The sequence below is a fragment of the Carlito syrichta genome, unplaced genomic scaffold (assembly GCF_000164805.1).
Source record: "Carlito syrichta isolate Samal-C Ts95f unplaced genomic scaffold, Tarsius_syrichta-2.0.1 Scaffold301643, whole genome shotgun sequence".
Lineage (NCBI taxonomy): Eukaryota > Metazoa > Chordata > Mammalia > Primates > Tarsiidae > Carlito > Carlito syrichta.
The window spans coordinates 501,669-522,767 of record NW_007245739.1 but is presented as its reverse complement, the minus strand read 5'-3'; the positions used below and the strand labels follow the sequence as shown (position 1 = coordinate 522,767).

General features: G+C 36.2%; 1 protein-coding gene across 2 annotated transcripts in view; it reads right to left on the bottom strand.

Annotated features, from left to right (window-relative positions):
• Positions 1-2,675: 2,675 nt before the first annotated feature.
• LNPEP (leucyl and cystinyl aminopeptidase) overlaps positions 2,676-21,099 on the bottom strand; it is an 84,790-nt gene continuing 66,366 nt past the window's right edge. The window contains exons 12-18 of one of the 2 annotated variants that reach the window (XM_008055047.2): positions 18,409-18,592; positions 17,139-17,295; positions 9,748-9,932; positions 8,047-8,208; positions 5,645-5,785; positions 4,927-5,008; positions 2,676-4,068 (exon numbers count right to left, since the gene is read on the bottom strand). In XM_008055047.2, coding sequence (XP_008053238.1) covers positions 3,937-4,068; positions 4,927-5,008; positions 5,645-5,785; positions 8,047-8,208; positions 9,748-9,932; positions 17,139-17,295; positions 18,409-18,592 — 1,043 coding nt within the window. In that variant the 3' untranslated portion in view covers positions 2,676-3,936. The remainder of the gene's footprint in view (positions 4,069-4,926; positions 5,009-5,644; positions 5,786-8,046; positions 8,209-9,747; positions 9,933-17,138; positions 17,296-18,408; positions 18,593-21,099) is intronic. The other variant, XM_008055048.1, reaches the window with a different exon arrangement.

Genomic DNA, 21,099 nt, shown 5'->3' with positions numbered 1-21,099 from the left:
CCAGGTAGGTCTCAAACCCACAGGCTCAGGCAATCCACTCACCTCAGCCTCCCAAAGGCGCGGGATTACAGGCTGAGCCACCGAGCCCGGCTACAGAATAGCATTTGTATACAGCCTGCTCTCCTCTTGATATCACCTCCTCCTTCCAAAAAAGGAAACCAAATAATGACTTGGGAGCTGTTGTCTGCATAGGCAACATGGGAAGGGAAGATGAGATTTTCACAGGACGATATATCACTTTTCATCAGGACAAAAAATTATACAAAGTGGAAGAATATAAAAACATATCAAAACTACAAATGTACATTTTTAAAGTATATACACCCTCCCAAATGAACTACTCTGCTAGGTAGCACCCATGCTGGTGAGCAGAGAAAGGGAGAGGTTTCCCATCTTTCTGGACCTCCACTTTTTATTTTGTACTGACTGTACAACACAGAGAATGAAGTGCAAGATAAAAAATGCAAAATCCAGCAAAAATATATCCTTAGTTTTTAAAAAAATATAAATAGGGGTGGAGAGAGGGAAGGAAGCTCCTTAAAAAGAGAATTCGTTCCAATAAAAGCAAAAGTAACATAGGCAAAGGGAAGAAGAACGACCTCACATCCACAGACTTAGCTCTTAGAGAAGCTTCTGCCACAAAATACAGGTTGAGTTTTGCAGCTCAGCCCAGCTACTGCTGTGCTTGTTGGTGACACATCTAGGATGTGCAAGCCTTCCCTGAAGCCCCAGGAGACACGAGGAGTATGACAATGTTGGGCAATCTGACTGCAGATTGTGATTCCACAGGTGCTTTGGTTTGAGTAGACTCTTAAAAATCCAACTCAGTAATGGGCTATCAGTAATCCAACAAATTCAGCACTTAACTTTAATTTCTTACTTCCCAATAGCCAGAAAGGATTCTGTTTGGTAGCTGGTAACATCGATGTAGCTCAAATTAGTCTATACCCAGGACTCTTCTGACAGATCTTTTGTTCCTATAATGGCTAATGTCATAAAATGAAAACACACAAGGCAAAGAAAATAAGATTTAAGTAGAACTGTGATAATAAGAAAGTTCATGATCATGGAAACAATGACAATAATAACAAAATTTCATTTAAAAAGACTTAAAGCACAAGAGGAAGCTTAAGCTTATGGTAGAAGCTGACACTACATGCAGTTGACGTATCTAATAGTTTCACATTACAAACTAGATTCCTTCAGTTGCTACTCTCATAACCTTTCAGATCTCCAAAGCATACATTTTTCTGTCACAACACTAGATTTTCATCTTTCCTAATAATCTTGTATGATGTCTCTTCTCTAGTCAAGTAGACAGTCTATTTTCAATGAATAGCATACTTGTTGCACAAGTACTTACTTGGGTCATTAATCCGTGTGCTTATGGTAAAAAAAAGTTTACCTTAACTTCTGTGCTTCAGTCTGGGTTCTTAGAAATACCGTGGCTTACAAAGTTTTGGGAAGAAAAAACTTTGAAAGCTACCATTATACATATTATACTACAAGTTCTACCTCTTATTTAATCTTATCTTATATACCTCACTTAGAGGTAGTTTTAGGAGTCCCATGTAGATGGGTTAGTTTAACTTCAAAAATTATGGAATTCTGTGGGAAAAAGAGAGGTGAGGCCTACTAAAATTACAAATAATTGAGGTGAGGGCTACAAACAGAACCACAAATATTATGTATCTGGTATCATGGGAATGAACAGCCTTTGAGTATAGAGATAGCAATGATCATGAGTTATTTATTTTTGAGCCCATTTTGATGAGGTTTTACTTATAACAATAGCCCCGCCGAAGTCCATACTCTCTCACACACACACACACACATACACCAAAAAAATGGTATTTTTCAAGACAAGATTTGCCATATGAAAAGTTAACTAACACATATTATAGGAGTAATGTCAAGATGTGCAAGTAAAACTGAAGAATCTTAACTGATTTTTAGAAGTAGCAAAATTTAAACTCTATATAAAAATGGAATTTAGTAAATACAACATGGTAAAAAACCAGCAACAACAAAAATTACCTCAAAAGTTTAGTATTTTTCCCTCACTCTAAAAATACAAAAACATACTAACTTTCAATATCAACTAAATTATCATTCATTTATCAAAGCACAAGAGAAATAGACCTATAATCATCCCAGTTTCAACAAGACATACTTTGATGATTCTGTGATTCTCAGGATATAATATTGTCTACTCTAAAACAGAGAGAAAAATATTTAGAAAAGACTACATTGGGAGGAAACACACTAGGATTAAAGAAGGCTATTTTTTTTTTAGCTTACCAGCCTTTTAAATTTTGTTATATAAAAATATTTTCATAAAATAAAATATAATTTTATACACAATCCCACATATTCTAATTTTATGCCTGCTAAATAAAAGAAGGTAACCTTTTCCGTTGTCTGACTCTGTGGAGTGTTTAAGTGCTCACAAATGGGTAACTACCCTTTTTATGTACATAAAAGCTGTTTTCAAACAAAATATAAGGTTCTCAAGAATTATTAGGAAGAAGGCTTTTCTCCTAAGAATCAAAGAAACACAACAATCTAGGTATAAGTCTGCATAGCTAAAAAAATTCAAGTACAGTATTTCTCCTTCGGAAGGAGTACAAATGCCACACAGTTTTGGACAGCCTCCCTCATTTTTCTCTATTTCCTTGACCACTCCTTTTATGTTTGTTTGTCATAATAAAAGAAAAACTATAAATTTTCAACTAAAGAAAAGCACTGTTTTTGATAGTGGAAAAAAATTCAAAGCCCACCATACTAAACATGAATTCAAGTTGCTCCTAGCCCACATTCTCTTTGTTCCTTTAAGGTACTATGGTGAACGTCAAATAAAAAGCTTCCAATTCTCAGAGGCCCTATTTTAAAATATGCTTCTAATATGCTACTCTATCATATAAAATGAAAACCCACACATGGATATGACTGAGAGAGAAAGTGTCTATGATCTATGATGCCAAAAGACAACTGAAATTGCATTCTTAGCAATAGTGATAAAAATCATGATGAAAAACACCAGTGTTAGCAAAATGCTTGCCACAAATGGAGAAATACTTCTCTATAACATAAGGTATGTCTATATGGCAGGAAGTGATAGAGGTGTACAGATCTGGGGACTATCACCATTCAGGAACAAAAATAATTAAAGCTAATTCAATTTGAAACATTTCCTATGGCAACACTATAAAAGATGAGAAAGAAAGCATTAAATATTTGGAAATTTTAACCTTTTGGCCTTGTTATTTAGCTTTTCAATACAACAAAAATTTTAAAAATCTGTAGCACCTGGCTATTCTGCAGAAAATAATACAATAGTTATACATGTTATTCAAACTTTTTTTCCCAGAAAATAAAGCATTAATTTAATTAAAACCCCAAATCAAAGTAGATCTGCACACCTGAGGTCAGTCTCTACAGTGCATGCTTCAATATCTCCATATCACACTCTTCAGGGCTGATTTTGTAGCACATTTTGGTAACATCTATCAATAAGAAGCAACTGATGGCTGACCAATCAGCGACCTGCAATGCGGGTGGCTCCTATGGTAGAGCTTTCCTTGACTCACTATATCAGTAAGTTTCTGGTTACTAAGAAATTGAATAGAATTCCAAAACAGATTCCCCCCCCCAACCCATTTGTGTATCTTTAAAGTAGAAAAATTCCTCATTGTTTTTGTAGATGGTTGGCATACAAGTGAACATAATTTTTTAATAAATAACTACATACTGCCCAAAGACATTTCAGAAAAGACAGATGAAAAATACAGTCAGGCCCTGAGCTAACTAGAACTCCTAAGAGTGCAAACAATTCGGCAGCGATTCTGGCTTCACCTTGGCTTTTGCAGAAGCAGCAGAGCCCAAGTTTACAAGCTCTCTGAATGGGCAACAAAATGAGGTGAGGTTGTGTGCATGCTACAGCCACTTCGTCAGAGTTTTTAGGTTCTTCTCCATCCACTGGATATTCAACTGAATGACTTCCAGAGCTTCCTGGACACAACGAAGTCGAAAGGTTGCCTCTGACTGATTTTCAAAGAATGCCTGAACCTGTAAGATCCGCACAGTAATATTTCAAAAGAAGAAAAGGGCAATAAACCCTGGCTATTTTCAAAGCTTTAATTTAGTGATGGTTGTATAGATATCGTGAAGGCAGAGGAAAAAAGTACTTTAATATTCAAGATGTCTACATAGAGTTCCTGATCAAGTATAGTGATAGCTGAAGTAATTTTAAAAATGAATTCCCTTTATTCCCATAAGGATACATTTTTCTAACTTACAAAGAATGATGTCCAAGTAAAAATAAATGAGGTAGAGTCTAAATTGAGGCTTGTCTGGGCTTCGTGGCTCATGACTGTAATTCCAGCACTTTGGGAGGTGGAGATGAGAAGATTGCCTGAGCCCAGGGTTTCAAAATCAGCCTGGACAACTTGGCGTGACCTCATCTCTATAATAAATAAAAAATTAGCTGGGCATGGTGGTGCGTGCCTGCAATTCCCGCTACTTGGAAAGCTGAGGCAGAAGTGTCAGTGAGTATGTGTGAGTGTGAGTTTGAGTATGCTACCGCACTCCAGCCTGGGTGACAGAGTGAGACTCTGACTCAAATAAATACATTTAGGCTTGATTCCCCCTTTGAATTAAATAAGTTCCCCCTTTGAATGGAATTCTTCAAAACAATTTTATTACTATTAAAGTTATTTCTATCAGGGAGATAAGCGACCATGGATGAGAAAGGAATCAGAATCTTTCCTCATTACCATATATCCTACCCTCTCTAGAAGTAATCTCAATGCAGAATCATTAGCACTGATGAAGGAAGACAGAGAAGGGACAGGAACTGGCATTAAACTGAACAGCTGAGTGGAAAAGAATTAACCCAGTCTCCCTACTAGCATTTATATAACCAACCTCAGATAAATGTGTCTTTGTTGAAAACAGGTGAGTTGATCCAGCAACAATACTTTGCATGGTATAGGACCCCAGATGGAACCTAAAGAAACACACACAAAAAAAGGCAAAATAATGAGGCAGCTGCTGTAAGCAAAGCACTGTTCTTGAGTGCAAAGGAAATGCTTTATGCCAAAGGTAAAGCAGAGTCTTCTTCCCAGAATCATAGCTCAGTAAATAAGGGATGGTCCACTGCCAGTGGGAAGGCAAAGTGGGCACAAAAGGGAGAATTATGGAATATCCAGACAAATTATTAGTCCATTTAATCTCCTCACATCATACAGCCAGAAATGTCATTACTATCTTAAAAGAGAGAAAGAAGAAAGAAACCTACACCTGCCCTCTAGCTGTGTGTGAGTTCTTAACTGAAGTTTTAGCAATGAAGAGATATTTTTCACCATACATATGTAAATCATTACTCAGAAATAATCTGTGCCCATGCTGATGTAAGAGACCTGATGTCAAGCAAGGCTAGGCTTGACCAGAACTTGATGGAACACCACTGTTAAATGACTCAAACTATGGAATTATGTTTATGAATGTGAAAATTTCTGTATGTTACAGTTAAAATGTCACAGAAATATGTATCCTCTCCTGTGAACCATCTTAACATTGGGAGAGTGTTTTCAAATGCAGAATCTCAGAATACTGAAAGTTAGTACTTATCTGAGAAGCTTACTTCTGTACAAGCTTATTCCAGTTCTCTTTGACAAAATCCCATGCCAGTAGGTGTCCAGGAAAACGTTGGCCTACAGTTCTAATGATAAAAGACAGCTTCTGTGTCCGGATGGTATCTCCAGCAAGGCTATTTTTCATTAACCTGAAGAACAAAGCATATTTAGCCTCCAAAATAATTATTCATGAAGAAATGATCACTGAATTTAAATTAGTATCAGTCTCCTAATTATAATTCTGAAGTAATTCTGGGGAAACAAGTGTTGGGTGAATTCAAGATTGATCTGTGAATGTTTCTATGGATGATCTATAGAGTTGTTTTAAATGAAGGAAGAATTCACGGACGAGGCAGACATTTGCCTATAGTGTCACATGATAATAAAAAATAGTTTTTGACAGAGAAAGTACATTTAGGAAATAAATTATGGAGATACATTTTTTCACGTAAAACCTTATTTGATTTGAGTAGGCAGGTATATTATACTACAACTCTTAAAAAACTGGGCTGTCTGAATAATTTGAAAACGAAGATACATTTCAGAATGTACTCCTATTAATATTAATAGTTAACATTCATTGATACTGTGTATAATGTTCTAAGTTCTTGACACAACAATGCTATAAAGTAGATATTAATCACCTTTTTTAAAATTTTTTGAGTTGGAATCTCATTCTATCACCCAGGTTGGAGTGCAGTGGCATGCTCATGGCCACTACAGCCTCGACCTACTGGGCTCAGGAGATCCTTCTGCCTCAGCCTTCCAAGTAGCTGGGAACTACAGGCGCACGCTTCAATGCCCGGCCAATTTTTTTATTTATTGTAGAGACGAGGTCTCACTAAGTTGTCCAGGCTAGTCTCGAACCCCTGGAATCAGACAATCTTCTCACCTCTGCCTCCCAAAGTGCTGGGATTACAGGTTTGAGTCACTGCGCCTGGCTGTTAATCACCTCCATTTTATAGATGAAGAAACCGAGGTTATATAATTGCCCAACAGTTACACAGTTAATAAGTACTAAAGCCTGGCATTTGAATGTGCCATGCTACATAATATAATATGCTACAATATCTGTATTTGGTGAGAAAACACATACCCTAAAAAGAATGCAACAGTAGTTTTAGGTGGGAAAACCCCAAATGTCCAACAAAATGTAATGGATTACTTACATTATGATGGAGCCACGCAGTATAGAATTATACGAAGCCATAAAAACAAGTGAAGCAGGCTTTATGAAGTAATGGCAAATCTCAAACACTGAGCATTCACTAAAGGGAATGTCACAAAGCACTGGGTATGGTATAAACTTATGTTTCAAAAATGTCCTTAAATAGTATACGTGTGTGTGTGTGTGTGCACGTGTGTACATGTGCGTGTATGTGTGTGTGTGTGTGTGTGTGTGTGTGTGTGTGTGTATATATCTGTCCCCACAGGTAAATACAAAGACCAGGACTGACACTGTTATTAACAGACAAGAGGAAGTAAGAATGGAGGTGAAGGATCATGAGAGACACTTTCATATTTTGCTCTATACTCTTAGGTATTGCATGAATACATTATAATGGGAATTTATTAATGCATTACTAGTGTGATCTAAAACAATTTTTTTTCCTCTATTTTCTTATATTGGAGAGTGGATACTACTTTAAAGAAAATGTCTATTTACACAATGCCTTTTGGAAAGTGGGTCTGGGAAGGTGTTGATGACATCTCTGGGACACTGAGGACTCATCCGAGCAAAACCATACCAGAAAAGCAAGGAGACCCAAGCGCCATCCTTGGTCCTTCTTGGTGTGACTTTCAAAGTCTGTGTCCTATGTACCAAATGCCTTTCTACTGCTCATGGCTACCTAGATCCCCTCTACCCCACCCCTGCTTGTTTGTCCTGCCGGGAGGCCCTACTTACTGCCCTTTTTCATCCATGCCAAATTCCCACTTTCAGGCCCTCACCATCAAGATATTAAAAGGAAGAAGTGTGGCATGTAAATTCACATGAAGGTAGAGTCTATAAGGTTGTCTATATTATTTAAATGTTTCTGCATTTTCTAAATGACAGCTTGCACAGAGCAATTCTGGTTTTAGCCCAAAAGAATGGAGTACTAACTGTGGAGTGTGAGACAATGTCCCCAAGGGAGGAAGACATTTGTGAGCAGAGTAGAACAGGGCTGTGATCCTGATGTCTCTCAATCTGTTCTGGACCAAGCATATCCATCTTGCCTGTCTGTAAAGATTCAGTCTTTAACACAAAGCCCCACACGTGCAGGTTCTTCCACATACTGCTCAGGCAGACCTGGCCTGCACCAGAAGAAAGGAAATGGGAGATCTAAAAAGAATGAGCTCCCATCCTAGGAACACAGTGCTTTGTGCTTTTTGGTGTCTAATATATCCTAATTGTGGGGTAGTTTCATACCAGTAAAGCTTCTGCACATCTTCTGAGCTGGCAAGTGCTTTGAGTATTTTGTTCTTCTCTGCTTCAGAGCTCACAGTGACATACATGCTTAGAAGGAATGACCAGCCTTTCTCAGTTTTTGCTCCAACTTTGAATACAGTAGTCATGACATCAGTAGGTACACTATAAGAGAGGTGGTCAGACGTGAGAATAAGAAGAAAAAAATTCTAAATACAAAGGCAAGGAGTTGACTGGTGGCGGCATTTCTGGGGTCAGGGCAGGTAATAATTACAAATCTTAACTAGAAAATTTGAGGCCAAGAAAACAGTTAATTCAATGACTGCTACTTTCCCAGTAGTATGAGTATGAACAACACCAGTTCAGTTGAACACTACAATTATCCACTGACCACTCACAAAGAACTGAGCAGGCAACTGGCTGGACACTGGGGATGGGAAGAGGAATGAGTCCCTGCCCTCTAGGAATCCATAGGCCATCACAAAGTAGAGAGCAACACCCACAGGCATCACAGTATTGTATGGTAAGTCCCACGGTAGAAATATGGCAGTAAATGTGGGGGGGGGGAGAAGAGGGGAAAAAATGCAGACTACTTCTTTCATTAAGACCTCTGAGATGGGAAAGACCTCAAAAGGTTACGAAGATCCCCCACCCGACTCTCTATCTGATGCTTGAATCTTCTCTCTATGATGCCCAGTAAGGAACCTGGAGAGAAATCAATCATCACCAAAAGCAATTCTATTAACAACTAATTCTACTTGCTATGTTTGATTCTGGAATTAAGAGACTTGTTTGTCACCTCACACCCATTAGGATGGCAATATCAAAAATCCAGAAAATGACAAGTGTTGACAAGGATGTGGAGAATTTAGAAAGATGTGCACTGTTGGTGAGAATGTAAAATGGTACAGCTGCTATGGAAAACAATATAGCAGTTCCTCAAAAAATTAAAAATAGAATTACTATGTAATCCAGAAATTCCACTTCTGGATATATATCCAAAAGAAGTGAAGGCAGGGTCTCTAAGAGATATTGGTATACCCATGTTCATGGCAGCACTATTCACTAATAGTCTAAGCAACCAAAGGCCTATCTGTGAATGAAGAGATAAACAAAATGTGGTATATACCTACAAAGGAATATTATTCAGCCTTAAAAAGGAAGGAAATTCTGACACATGCTATAACATGGGTGAACCTTGAAGACAGTATTCTAAGTGAAATAAGTCAATCACAAAAAGTCAAATACTGTATGTATGATTTCACTTAAACGAGGTAGCTAGTGTAATGAAATTTATAGAACAGTGGTTATAGGGGCTGGGAGAAGAGAGAGTAGAGAGCTGTTTAATGGATACAGTTTCAGTTTTTCAACATGAAAAAGTTCTGGAGGTTGGAGCGCAACAATTTGAATGTATTTAACACTACTAAACCGTATATTAAAAAATGGTTAAGATGATACATTTCACATTATATATGCATGTTATGTATATACATACATGTTATGTGTATATTTTAAAATACACATGACATACACAATTTTAAAAAAAGGTCTTGTTTGATATCACAGATGCATACAGTTCACCTATATTAACATTCAGTTTTATCACATTTATAACCCAGGATCAGGATGAGAAGATCCTGGCTTCGGTACATGGTGTGAGGAAAAGGAGAGGAAGGGAAGTCATTGAGTAGACGTGCAGAGTACCTTTGAGTTCCGTTGGATGCCACCCAGTCGTCAAACAGCTTCATGGCAACAGTGCGGCAATTCCCCAGGCTGTGGGTGCAAGCGAATTCTAGCAAGACTGATCGAAGCTCTCGCATAGATGGGGTGCCCTCATCAGTCCAAGTTTGTTGTTGGATTTGCTTTTGAAGCAATTTAAATACCCTGGACTAGAGAGACAAAATATATTATAACAGGTTTAATAATAATTAGGACAACCAGAAAAATCAAGATAATTAGATCTCTTTTTCCCAAAACTTACCCAAAGAGAAGAAAAAGACACAGATGAAGAGATGTTACTCATTAAATATCAACTGACATATGAAGCCCACATATAGCTGCAAGGAAACCATTCAATAACAAAAGCTATATATAAGACTGCCATAGCCAAGGAAAACTTTCACTGACATAACTAAGAAAGAATTAATGACTTCTGTGCAGTAGGGAAGCTTTATGCTGTGCATACTCAGCTAAAAGTTATTTTCCTGCCAAAAAGTATCACTTATAACCACTCAGAAGTTGGAACTTCCTGACCTTGTGACTTTAGAATCTATAAACCCATAAAGCAATGATAGAATAGTATACTTCTTTACTGATGGTTAATATTTAAATGTTTCTGAATCCAAAGTTAAAGTTATATTTAACATATCAACTAGTTTGATGCGATAACAAATTAATCTAACCAAATTAGCATAAAAATGAGGCCTATAGGAAGAATAGTTGTATATGATTTATTTTTCTATCAAGTATTTGTTTAAAAAAAATTCAAATCTAAAAAAAAGTACAACGAATATCCATATGTTGTTCAACAAGACTCACCAGTTTTTTACACTCTTACATTTGCTTTGTTTCCGCATGTGTAACACACATACACACTGGTTTTAGCTGAACCATATGAAAATAGGTTACAGGTATCATGATACTTCATTTCTAAATACTATAGTATGAAACATTCTCCTACCTTAATACCTTATCCTACTTAAAAATAAAAACCATAATACTTTATCACACTTAAAAAATGAAGTTATTCATTAATATAATCTATTATCCAGTCCATTGTTATAGTTACTTATGAATAGGTTGTCATTGTTTTACGTATACTTTTGATATTAAGGAACCAACAAACAACTTTTTCATTGCTTTCCACAACAAAAGCATAAAAGCTGTTCATAGTAAGCAGCAACATTTCCATATCGCAAGCTGTGCTTGGGGAGGGGTGAGGACACATGAGATTTAAAAGATCATCACATAAAATACGCATTTATGAATACAACTAGATAGAACAAACATTCTAATATAAAAATGGTCATTTTTAGAAAACCTTCAGGGCTATATATAAGGAGGATCAAAATGGGAAAATCGTACAGGTACGCCCCTTCCCAGAGATCTCAGCATAGAAGAATTTTTTGCACCTGGTTTTTTCTTACCTCTACCACCATGATCATGCTTCATCTCAAATAACCAAGAACCACAGATGACCACATGCAGAAACTCTGAAATCCAGAAACTCAGTTCAGTTGAGTGTCACTGTCAATAACTAAAATGAATCCTATTTGGAGATGTTTAAACTGCTGAGGCCACTTTCTCAGCAGAGGTTTATTCTCTGAATAAGCCTCTTGTGGAGCTGAATATGAACTTGGAAAAATGAATTCATGCAAGGAGAATGGCTTTGTGATAACACGTCAACTGCTTTTGTTTCTTTCAAAAGCAATGAAATAGAGAACAGACACCCTGTGGAATGTGTGAGTGGCAGAGCTTATGAGCCACCAGGAGGACATCAAGTGGAAAATACTTGCTGTGCTGCCTAGTAACAAAAGAACATAAAGCAATGAAGCGACCCCCACCTCCCCTCAGATGCACCTGACTCACTGGGACACACTGTCCTTCACTGGCCTCATCTTCCCAACAGCATCATGATAGCAGAGTCCAAGCAACTGAAGAATACAAGAAATTTACAAGCTACTTGCAACTATCAAATGCAAACAAAGGAAGAATGTAAGAAGAAAAAAGTTTACATGCTTAAAATTCTATTTGAAAAAACTCAGAAAAATGGCAATGTTTAATGAATTTGCTAAAACATAAAGAATTCAGTGGGAAAACTGGTACCTTAGAGTACTGGAAGTAAAGGAAATCAGACACTTGAAGATGCTGCAGCTAATTCCTGAGCTAATTCCTGGAATTACAGAGCTCAATTTTTGCTAGTTAGTCTCTGTAACAAATTAAGAGAAATTATCTAAATAGTTGATTTTAAATATATTTCAAATTATAATAGTGTAAAAAATTTTTATTCAATAAAATTATATTCTTAGAAAAATCCTGGTGTTACAAAATACAATCATTTTTATAAATCCAGGTTATATATTTAATATTAATGAATACTAATGAAACATACCATGTGCTTCAAATTATCTTAGAAATGAAATAAAACTTTTTTTCCTATTATTCCAAATTAGGTTTTTTGAAATTTAAGCTCATTAAACAATAGAATCCAACCCTATGATTTCAAGAAGTGAAATGACAAGTGGGGAGAGAAAATAAATTGATGGCTTATACAAGCCACAAACATTGGATATGCAATAAAATGCAACAACAACAATAACAATATAAAATGACTTTAAAAATGAAACAGACAGAGAAAAATAGTGCCACTGACATTATGTATTATCTTTTGATTTACTGCTTTAATTTTACACTGATATGCCCAGGGAGTTTTTTCCTAGGTCAACTGAGTTTCTTTAAAAGTGAAGTGTCAGTTTCTATTGCAAAAGGTTCATCCCTCCAATGCCTCATAAGTAAAAGAGTGACAGATTTGTAAGTGATAAAACAGGAATTCAGCTAAAATCAGATGTTAACATCAGATGTGAACAATTTAACACAACTCAAATGTGTCTCCAGACATCACAATACCACAACATACATCACAATGTGCAGGACACATCATGTGCGGCCTTTGTGACAAAATGGTCAATAAATGTACATAATGCTTTGATTGCAACGACATAAAAATTAATTAGACACCAGTCTTAAACACAAATGTATTTGGACATTGTATCCACAATCTCAGAAATGTCTGAGATCACAGAGTGTTGGATTCAAAGTTTGAGAGTTTTAATGCTACCAGAATGCCCTAATACTAGACTAAGAATTTTGAAGAGATAATAAACTAAAGCTAACTTGGCTTTAGCTAACAATATGAAGGCCTACTATCCCAGTAAACAGGCCCTTGATTTTAGAAACACATACTAAGCCTCCCTTGCCCTCTATCCATCAATCCCCTGAATCCCACCCTGAAGAATGTTCCTAACAAACACACAACTGCCCATAAAACTGGAAACCATTCGGGAGGAAGATGCAGTGGAGAGAAAAGTTACTTGCATGTCAGTAGGAAAATATTCCAAAGACCTAACTCATTGAGTTGTATTCTTAGCAATAAGGATAGCTTGAGGTAATATCAAGTGTTTCCTAAGCACTAAGCCCTAAACAGAGTTATCGAAGAAAGTTGGGAGGAAAATGGCTTCTGCTATTATGAAATTTAACTAACTGGGAAGCTACAAAGTAGGCAGATATTTTGCCTTCTCTTAAGGTTTATTCAGAACCAATACTGTCCTTTAACAGTGAACAAAAAGTGAGTGACATGTATTAATCTTATTTATTGCTACCTGTACTGGGTGAATAGTATCCTCCCAAATTTCATGTCTGCCTGGAACCTGTGAATAGGACCTCATTTGGGAACAGTTTTTGCAGATGCAATCAAGTTAAGAGGAGGTCACCCTGGATCATAGTGGGCCCTAATCCAATAACTGGGATCCTCCTAAAAACAGGAAAATTTGGAACAGAAACAAAAAGAGAATGCCATGTTAACAGAGGCAGAGACTGAGGTGATGCATCCACAAGCCCAGTTATACCAAGGATTGCTGGCAGTCACTTGAAGCCTGGAGAAAGGCATGGAACAGATTATCCCTCAGAAGGAACAAACCTCATCCTGCCAACACCTTGATTTTGGTCTTCCAGACTCCAAAACTATGTAAGAATACATTTCTATTTTGTAAGACATCAAGTTTGTAATGACTTGTTATAGCAGCCCTAGGAAATTAATATACTGCCCTAAATGGTATCGATTTGATATGACACTAATTACTTCCAAATTAATTCTAGGATTAAAAATATACATATACAATAAAATGTACTGGTGCTGGGATAACTAAATACCCATTTATTAAAAAAATCATCTTAGTGTTTACCTTACACCATCCACAAAAATCAATTCCAGATGGATTATAGATCTAAATATAAAAGGTAAAATAATAAAGTTTTCAGAAGAGAACACAAAATATCTTGGGATAGGCAAAGATTTCATAAACCAGACTACATCAAGAACTTATATTAATAAAAAAAAAATCATTGGGCAAGTAAAAAGCCAGGTGCAGTGGCTCATGCCTGTAATCCCAGCACTTTGGGAATCATTGGGAAAGTAAAAAGCCAGGCGCAGTAGCTCATGCCTGCAATGTCAACTTTGGGAGGAAGAGACAAGAGGACTGCCTGAACCCAGGGGCTCAAGACCAGCCTGGGCAACTTGGCAAGACCTTGTATCTACAATTTAAAAACAAACAAAATTAGCTGGGTGTGATGGGTGGGTGCCTGCAGTTCCAGCTACTTGGGAGGCTGAGAAGGAAGGGTTGCCTGAGTCCAGTAAGTCAAGGTTGTGGTGGCGGTGAAAGTGCCACTGCACTGCAGCCTGGGCGACAGAGTGAGACGCCTACTTAAAAAAAGAAGAAAAGTAAAATAGCAAGAGAGTGGGAGAAGATATTCGCAAATATATATGACCAACAAAGGATCCTATCTAGACTATATAAAAAACCCTTACAAGTCAACAAGAAAAAGGCAGATAATTTAACAAAAAAATAAGTGAAAGGTTTAGGTACTTCAGAAAAGTATATTCAGTGATCAATACATATGTTGAAAAAAAACTGGCACAGTGGCTCACAACTGTAATCCCAGCATTTTGGGAAGTCAAGGTGGAAGGTTCACTTGAGCCCAGGAGTTCAAGTCCAGCTTGGGCAACATAGTGAGACCTTGTTTCTACAAAAACCATATACACACAAATTAGCCACACATGGTGGCACATGCCTATAGTCCCATCTATTAGCCGGGCTGAAGTGGGAGGATCATTTGAGCCCAAGAGGTTGAGGCTGCAGTGAGCTGGGATCACACCACTCTTCTCCAGGCTGGATAACAGAGTGAGACCCTGTCTCAAAAAGAAGAAAATCATCTTCACTAGTCAGCAGGAAAAATGTAAATTAAAGCCACAATTACAATACTACTATGCACCTTTTCTAAGGGCTAAAAGAAAAAGATTGACTATGAATGTAAGTATCAGCAAGGATACAAGGCATTTAGAATCCTTCTACACTCCTGATGGGAGTGTAAAGTGGTACAGCTTTGAAACACTATTTGTTAGCACAGTATTAACTATGATTATGTTATGACTCAATAATTCCATTTGCAGATATATATCCCATAGAAATGCACACAGAGATTCACCAGAGATGCGTGTAAGAATATCCAGACAGTGCTATTCATGAGACCTCCACACTGCAAACAACTCAAACATCCATCAACAGTAGCCAAACTGGCTTACTCATGGTAATGTCTTTACTAGACTAACAACAGAAAGTCAATACTTGATACCAAATTTTCCCTAAAGAGACTAGTAAGCTACCTGTATGCTACTTGGAAATGTGCATAAATACTGTAGAAAAAACACAATTATTAACATTTTAGATTTTTTTAAAGCTTCATAAGTTAACAATTTCATTTTAAAGAGAACAAGTAGATGTGAATCTGTCTTTTTAAACCTTAAATGCATGGTCTTCAAACTTTACAAAAGAAAAAAAATGATAGGGAGAAAGAAAGCTTCAACTTTCCTAACAAAAAGGTATCATGGAAAGATGACATTGCTAGGACACGAATTAATTTAAAATACAGCAACATAACTCAAAAAGTAGCCTTTGAAGTTAAACTAACCTGGACCTGAATCTCAGCTTTATAATTTACCAGGTAAGTGACTTTGGGAAACTATTGTTTCCTCATTTACCTAATAGGGGTAAAAATATGGATGTTGGCATTGTGTCAGGATTAAATGAGGTAATGTAGATTAAGCACCAAGCACAGTGTACACACTATAATAAACACTCAAATGCATTTGTTCCTGGTGTGTATCACTCATTTATTCATCTGACAATTACTTACTGAGTATCACTATGTACCAGGTCATGTTCCAGGTACTCGTTTTTATTAAGGCTATTGATTGAAAGTCTCATGAAATAGAAAATGATAAAAATCTTAATCATTAGTAGAGACCTCAGAAATTGGCTATCGTGAGCATCTCACTCATGGGCAGGGATGAGGCATCTCTTTTGGAGTCAGATCAGAAGCTTATAGGGAAGGGGTGCTTTTCAAGTGCCATGTGGTCCCGCCTGCCCTCATTTCCTTCCCATACTGAGGATCATGTGTTGATGAAAGAACTCATCACAGAAGATCCACAGTAGGACAATAATAGAGGCAAAAAGAAGGTTGTTTTAAAAAGGGATTTAACCCAGCCTCTTCCTTATTTTAACAGTGAGGATATCAAAACCCCAAAGGTTTTTCTAATTCCTGGTCCAATAATGTCTTCCTTTTCCTGAAAGCTGCCTTTTGTCTGGGTAACAGGAAAGACTGATTAGTTTATAAAGCAAACTCTGCTGTCAGAATGTGCTGATTCAGATAATTAGATAAAAACAAGAATTTATTTCTCTCTCCAAATCTTTTAAAGACCCGGTCAACAGTTTAATACTTAAAGTATCTAAAGTAACAGCTGTTAAGATCAGGAAACTGGTTCTAAGAAAGGTAAAATGGTCTCTAATACCAAGACTTTTTTAGTGCTTTGCAAAGAAACTTATTAATAAATCCACAAGCATCATTATCCATTAGATAGTTATTAACAGGGACTAGTAAACAGAATATTCTCAGTGCAAACATAACTGTCGTTTTATAATGGTCCCTAGAAAATTACCTTGCAAAAAAGCCTATTTCAAGCATTCGTTCTGTAAAAATAAAACAGGATTCAAATAGAGAAATATTCTTTTCATGTGACCCCATTTTGACAGCAGTGTCAGAAGTCTTTATTTTTATATTCAAACAAGACTATATCATACTAGGCCTTTACCAATTCTTCAAGGTAAACAATGACATTTTGATTCAAAGTAAAGGTTTCACAACCAGGACAGTAAAGAAAATGGACTTTAACTAGTTGTTCTGTCAACCCATTACTGGCTGAGTGGAATTGTGAATAATACCAAAGGCAAGCACCCAGAGAAGCTGGCAAAAGGCAGACTCACCACCAGTCTTGAGGCCAGATTCATGTATCCCAGTTTTTCCAGGAGGTTATGGATGAGGTCTGTCTGGAACAGGGCTTCAGTGATGGGGGCAGTATGGTTCTCATTTCCAAGATAATCAATCAAATCAAAAGCCCTCTGGAGAGGCACCTTGCCTAGGCTGGAGGATAAAAGAACAGGAAAACTAAATATGCAGAGACAGAGAAGAACTCTGTGCATGTTGAGAGAGAACTTTATGGCTAGCTGGTATGTATTGAAGACAAAAATTCAAGCTTAGAGTGGCATTCTGTAAACTCAGACTACAAATTATTATTTTTGATGTTCATATGGCCCAAGGTTAAAGATGCATTTCAAGAAAAAGATAAATAGCTCATTTTTTATTCAAGTCACCTGTAAACTGCTACTGACTCAGCTAAAGTATTACAATTGCCTCTCAGAAAAGATGAATAGCACTAATTTTATTTATTTATTAATTGATTCTTTATATTTATCAGGGAAGAGGGTGTGACATAGAATGTCTACATAAAAATTTGTCAGCTGTATAAAAATTTGTTTGTCAAACTTGCTAAAGAAAGGTCTATTGTAAATTTATAGTGAGTGCATTTTTAAAATTAACCATCTTATAGAAATCATAGCAGTGATGGTTAAGATGATATAAAAGACCACTCATTAAAAAAAAAAAAAAATGAACCCAAATGGGAAGGACAGGAGAGGTCAGAAGGAATACTCTTTAGTGTTCCTTATGTTTCTAAGCCTATTACCAATCTAAATTGGTAAAAGTCTGTCCAGAAGCTATCTTTCCATGAGGTCACTGCTATTTTTGGCTTTGGGATTCTCTAGTAATGAGGTGGCTGGAAGGCCAGCAGTACATAGATAAGGGAGTTCCAGTCACTATGGGTGTCCCTCAAAACCTATGGGATCTATCCCTCTTGCTTAAACCAATTGCTGTTTAAAATCATTCTCTTATGAAATAAAATAAAGGCTAAACTCTCACATCAAGTTATTCAGCAAAATATGTGTCCTGTTTTTTGGTATCTAGTCTTGAATTATTATTTAGTTCTGTTTTATGTTATTTAATTGTTCAATCTGTTTGTAACTGATGTTTCTAAATAGATTACAAAGTCCCTGGTGGCAAAGAACATGTCTTATATTTCCCCAGTCTTCCAAAATGAACATGCTAGTTCTTTCAAACTGTTTTTCATAAATGCTCTTTACCTCAAAGCACTTGTTTAAAAACAACAATAAAAATAAATACAAACTATGAACACTGTACCCTGCAAGTTCAAAGATATTGTTGATAAGGTTGGCTCGGTCTTTGTCACTCAGAACATAAGGGTTTGTTTTCAACTGTTTGATTAGTGCATCCCAGTCATCATATTCATAGTGTACAATATAATAGCCATTCATGTTTATATTGACTTTGACCCACTGTACTTCTTCTGTAAGATTGATGACACCTAATGGAGACCAAAAAAATGATAGATTAGGAGAAGATACATTAAGGCAAAAAAAAAAAAAAATTAAATGAGTACTTTGTTTCAAAGTTAATAGGGTTTATTTTTAATAATTCTATTAAGAAACTAAATGCTCGCCTCCCAGCACAGTTACTTTCATATTAGCGAAGGTTACCATATTTATTTAACAGTTATTTATTTACAGGCATTATTAGCTCTAGACTAGGCACTGGAAATCAAATGGTGAACAAGGCAGACATATCCGCTTTTATGGATCTTATGGTCTAAAGTAACTAGGCAAGTACATTATTAACTAGGTGCTATCGATATAAAAAGGAAATACGGTACTCATCAGAAGCTACACAGAAGAAATGCTTCATTCCCCCAAGGGATGCCAGAGGAGGTTAAAAGAGAGAATGCATAGCACTGGCCAAGCAAGGAAGGCATAGTTGGGACCTTAAGTTCTCAAGGCCTAGAGAGAAAGTGTACATGGTTTCCATGTGCTAAGAAGGCTCCCAAGTTTATTATGGCTGGAGGAGAAGAGAAGAGAAAGGGAAGGTATGTGGGGGATGGGGCAGCAGGGAAGACAGTGAGAGTACTATACAAGACGTGTTTCATCTCAGCCTTTGTTTTATGTTAGCAAAGGAAGAACAAACAACACCACTTGGAAAAACACATAATTTAAAGCTTGCAAAATAAACATTAGGGAAGGCTGAATGTGGCATTAGGAACAAATAAAAATTAACTGAGTTAAAATAATAGAAAAGTGATGTATACTTTTTGGGTCCCTAATATTATATATATGCACGCTGAGGGACCTGTTAGAAATTTCTATGAAATTATTTCAACTAATGTACAAATAATGAAAAAATAAGTGACTATAAAATAAATATGATTTTTCTAAATCTTAAAAATTACTAATAAAAAAGTCCTTTAAAGTTGGCAACAAGGATGTGAGTTTAATATAATAGGGGTATGCTTCTAAGCATCTTGAGGTTTACTATTTATTAGAATACAAGCTCCACGAACTTACTATTTTGTTTACTGCTAAGGCCTCAGCTGCTAGAACAATGTATATTTAAGCATTTTTACAGGAACTCAAAAAATAGTAGTATAATAATATATAAAATAATAGCTGAATTAGTGAATGAATAAGCAAATAATGACTATGTCATGGTAAATAGTTTCAAATCAAATCTAGATACAATTTGTAGATATTTATGATATAAGTCCCCCTCACTTTAAAGTTATAAATACTTTTAATTTTTTTTTTAATTAAAAGAAAGAGTAGAGATAAGAAAAATAATCTAAACTCAGACATTGATAGCATTTTGGAGTGTATTTCCTGCCAAGCTTTTTCTTCTATGTGATTTTAATATTTCATATAGCAGATCTATATCCATTTAATTTTTTATCCTTTTTCACCTATTAGGCCTTCCCCCAGTTTTTCCATTGTTTTCATATGCAGTCATCAAATATATTCATAATATTCCATTTCAAGCTCTACCACAGTTTAATCAATCTCCTATTAAGAAATATTCAGGCAGTTTTAAAACATTCACTATCATAATAATTCTGTAGTGAAGTTTTTGTATATGAAATGCTTTAGAAGCACATTTTAAACCTAAGGATTATATATTAGTACCTGAAGCCTTAGAGCTTGTCAACTTCAAAAGCATGAATTATTCAAATTTACCAGATTCTTTTAATATCTTTGTGACTCTAATTCTCTTGATAATGTAAGAGACATTTAAGATGAAAAGTTCATTCTGATCATAACTTAACAGGACATATTAGCTAATCAGCCTTCTTCATTAAAAATTTCATAATAATTTCTGAAATTAGTTAATTTCTATATTGCTGATACAGCAACAGATGGGAAAGATCAATTAAATAAGGGTTATTCCTTTTCCTACAGCAGATCACAATTTTAAGGATGGCAATGATAGCTGCTCCAACATGGAGTCATTTGCAATAACCCTATGTTGATAAACTTAACTTTGTCACTAACTAATTTAAAAATATCAACACTCTTCAGGCTATTTAAAACAATCTCCTATGGAGCTTTTTATCAAGAAAGAACCCGAGAAAGAAGGGTTATTGAGTCCCAAATCTCCCTCGCCCCCAAAAGGAAGGAAGGAATTATAAGTATGGTAATTGTGCCACTGGATGGATACATGAAAACTGTGAAATGCAGAGTATTTTCATAGATAAGCAACTTGCCATGTTGTGAATCTAGCCAAGTCCATATGGTAGAGAGGAGGGATGCAGCTGGGAGTGTACTTTAAATTATTACTGTCATCAAGATGACAGAACATTAAGCAGTGCAGCCAACAGTACAAAGACAGAGGAGAGTTATCATTTAAAGAATCAACATATTAATCTCTTTCAGGTCTTTTGAATGATCTAGAATGGAGGACCTTAAAACCACAGGTATCGAAAAATAATAGCTTTGCACACAAGGGAGGTAACTACATCCTGAGGTTCCAATATGGATGAGGCTACCCTCA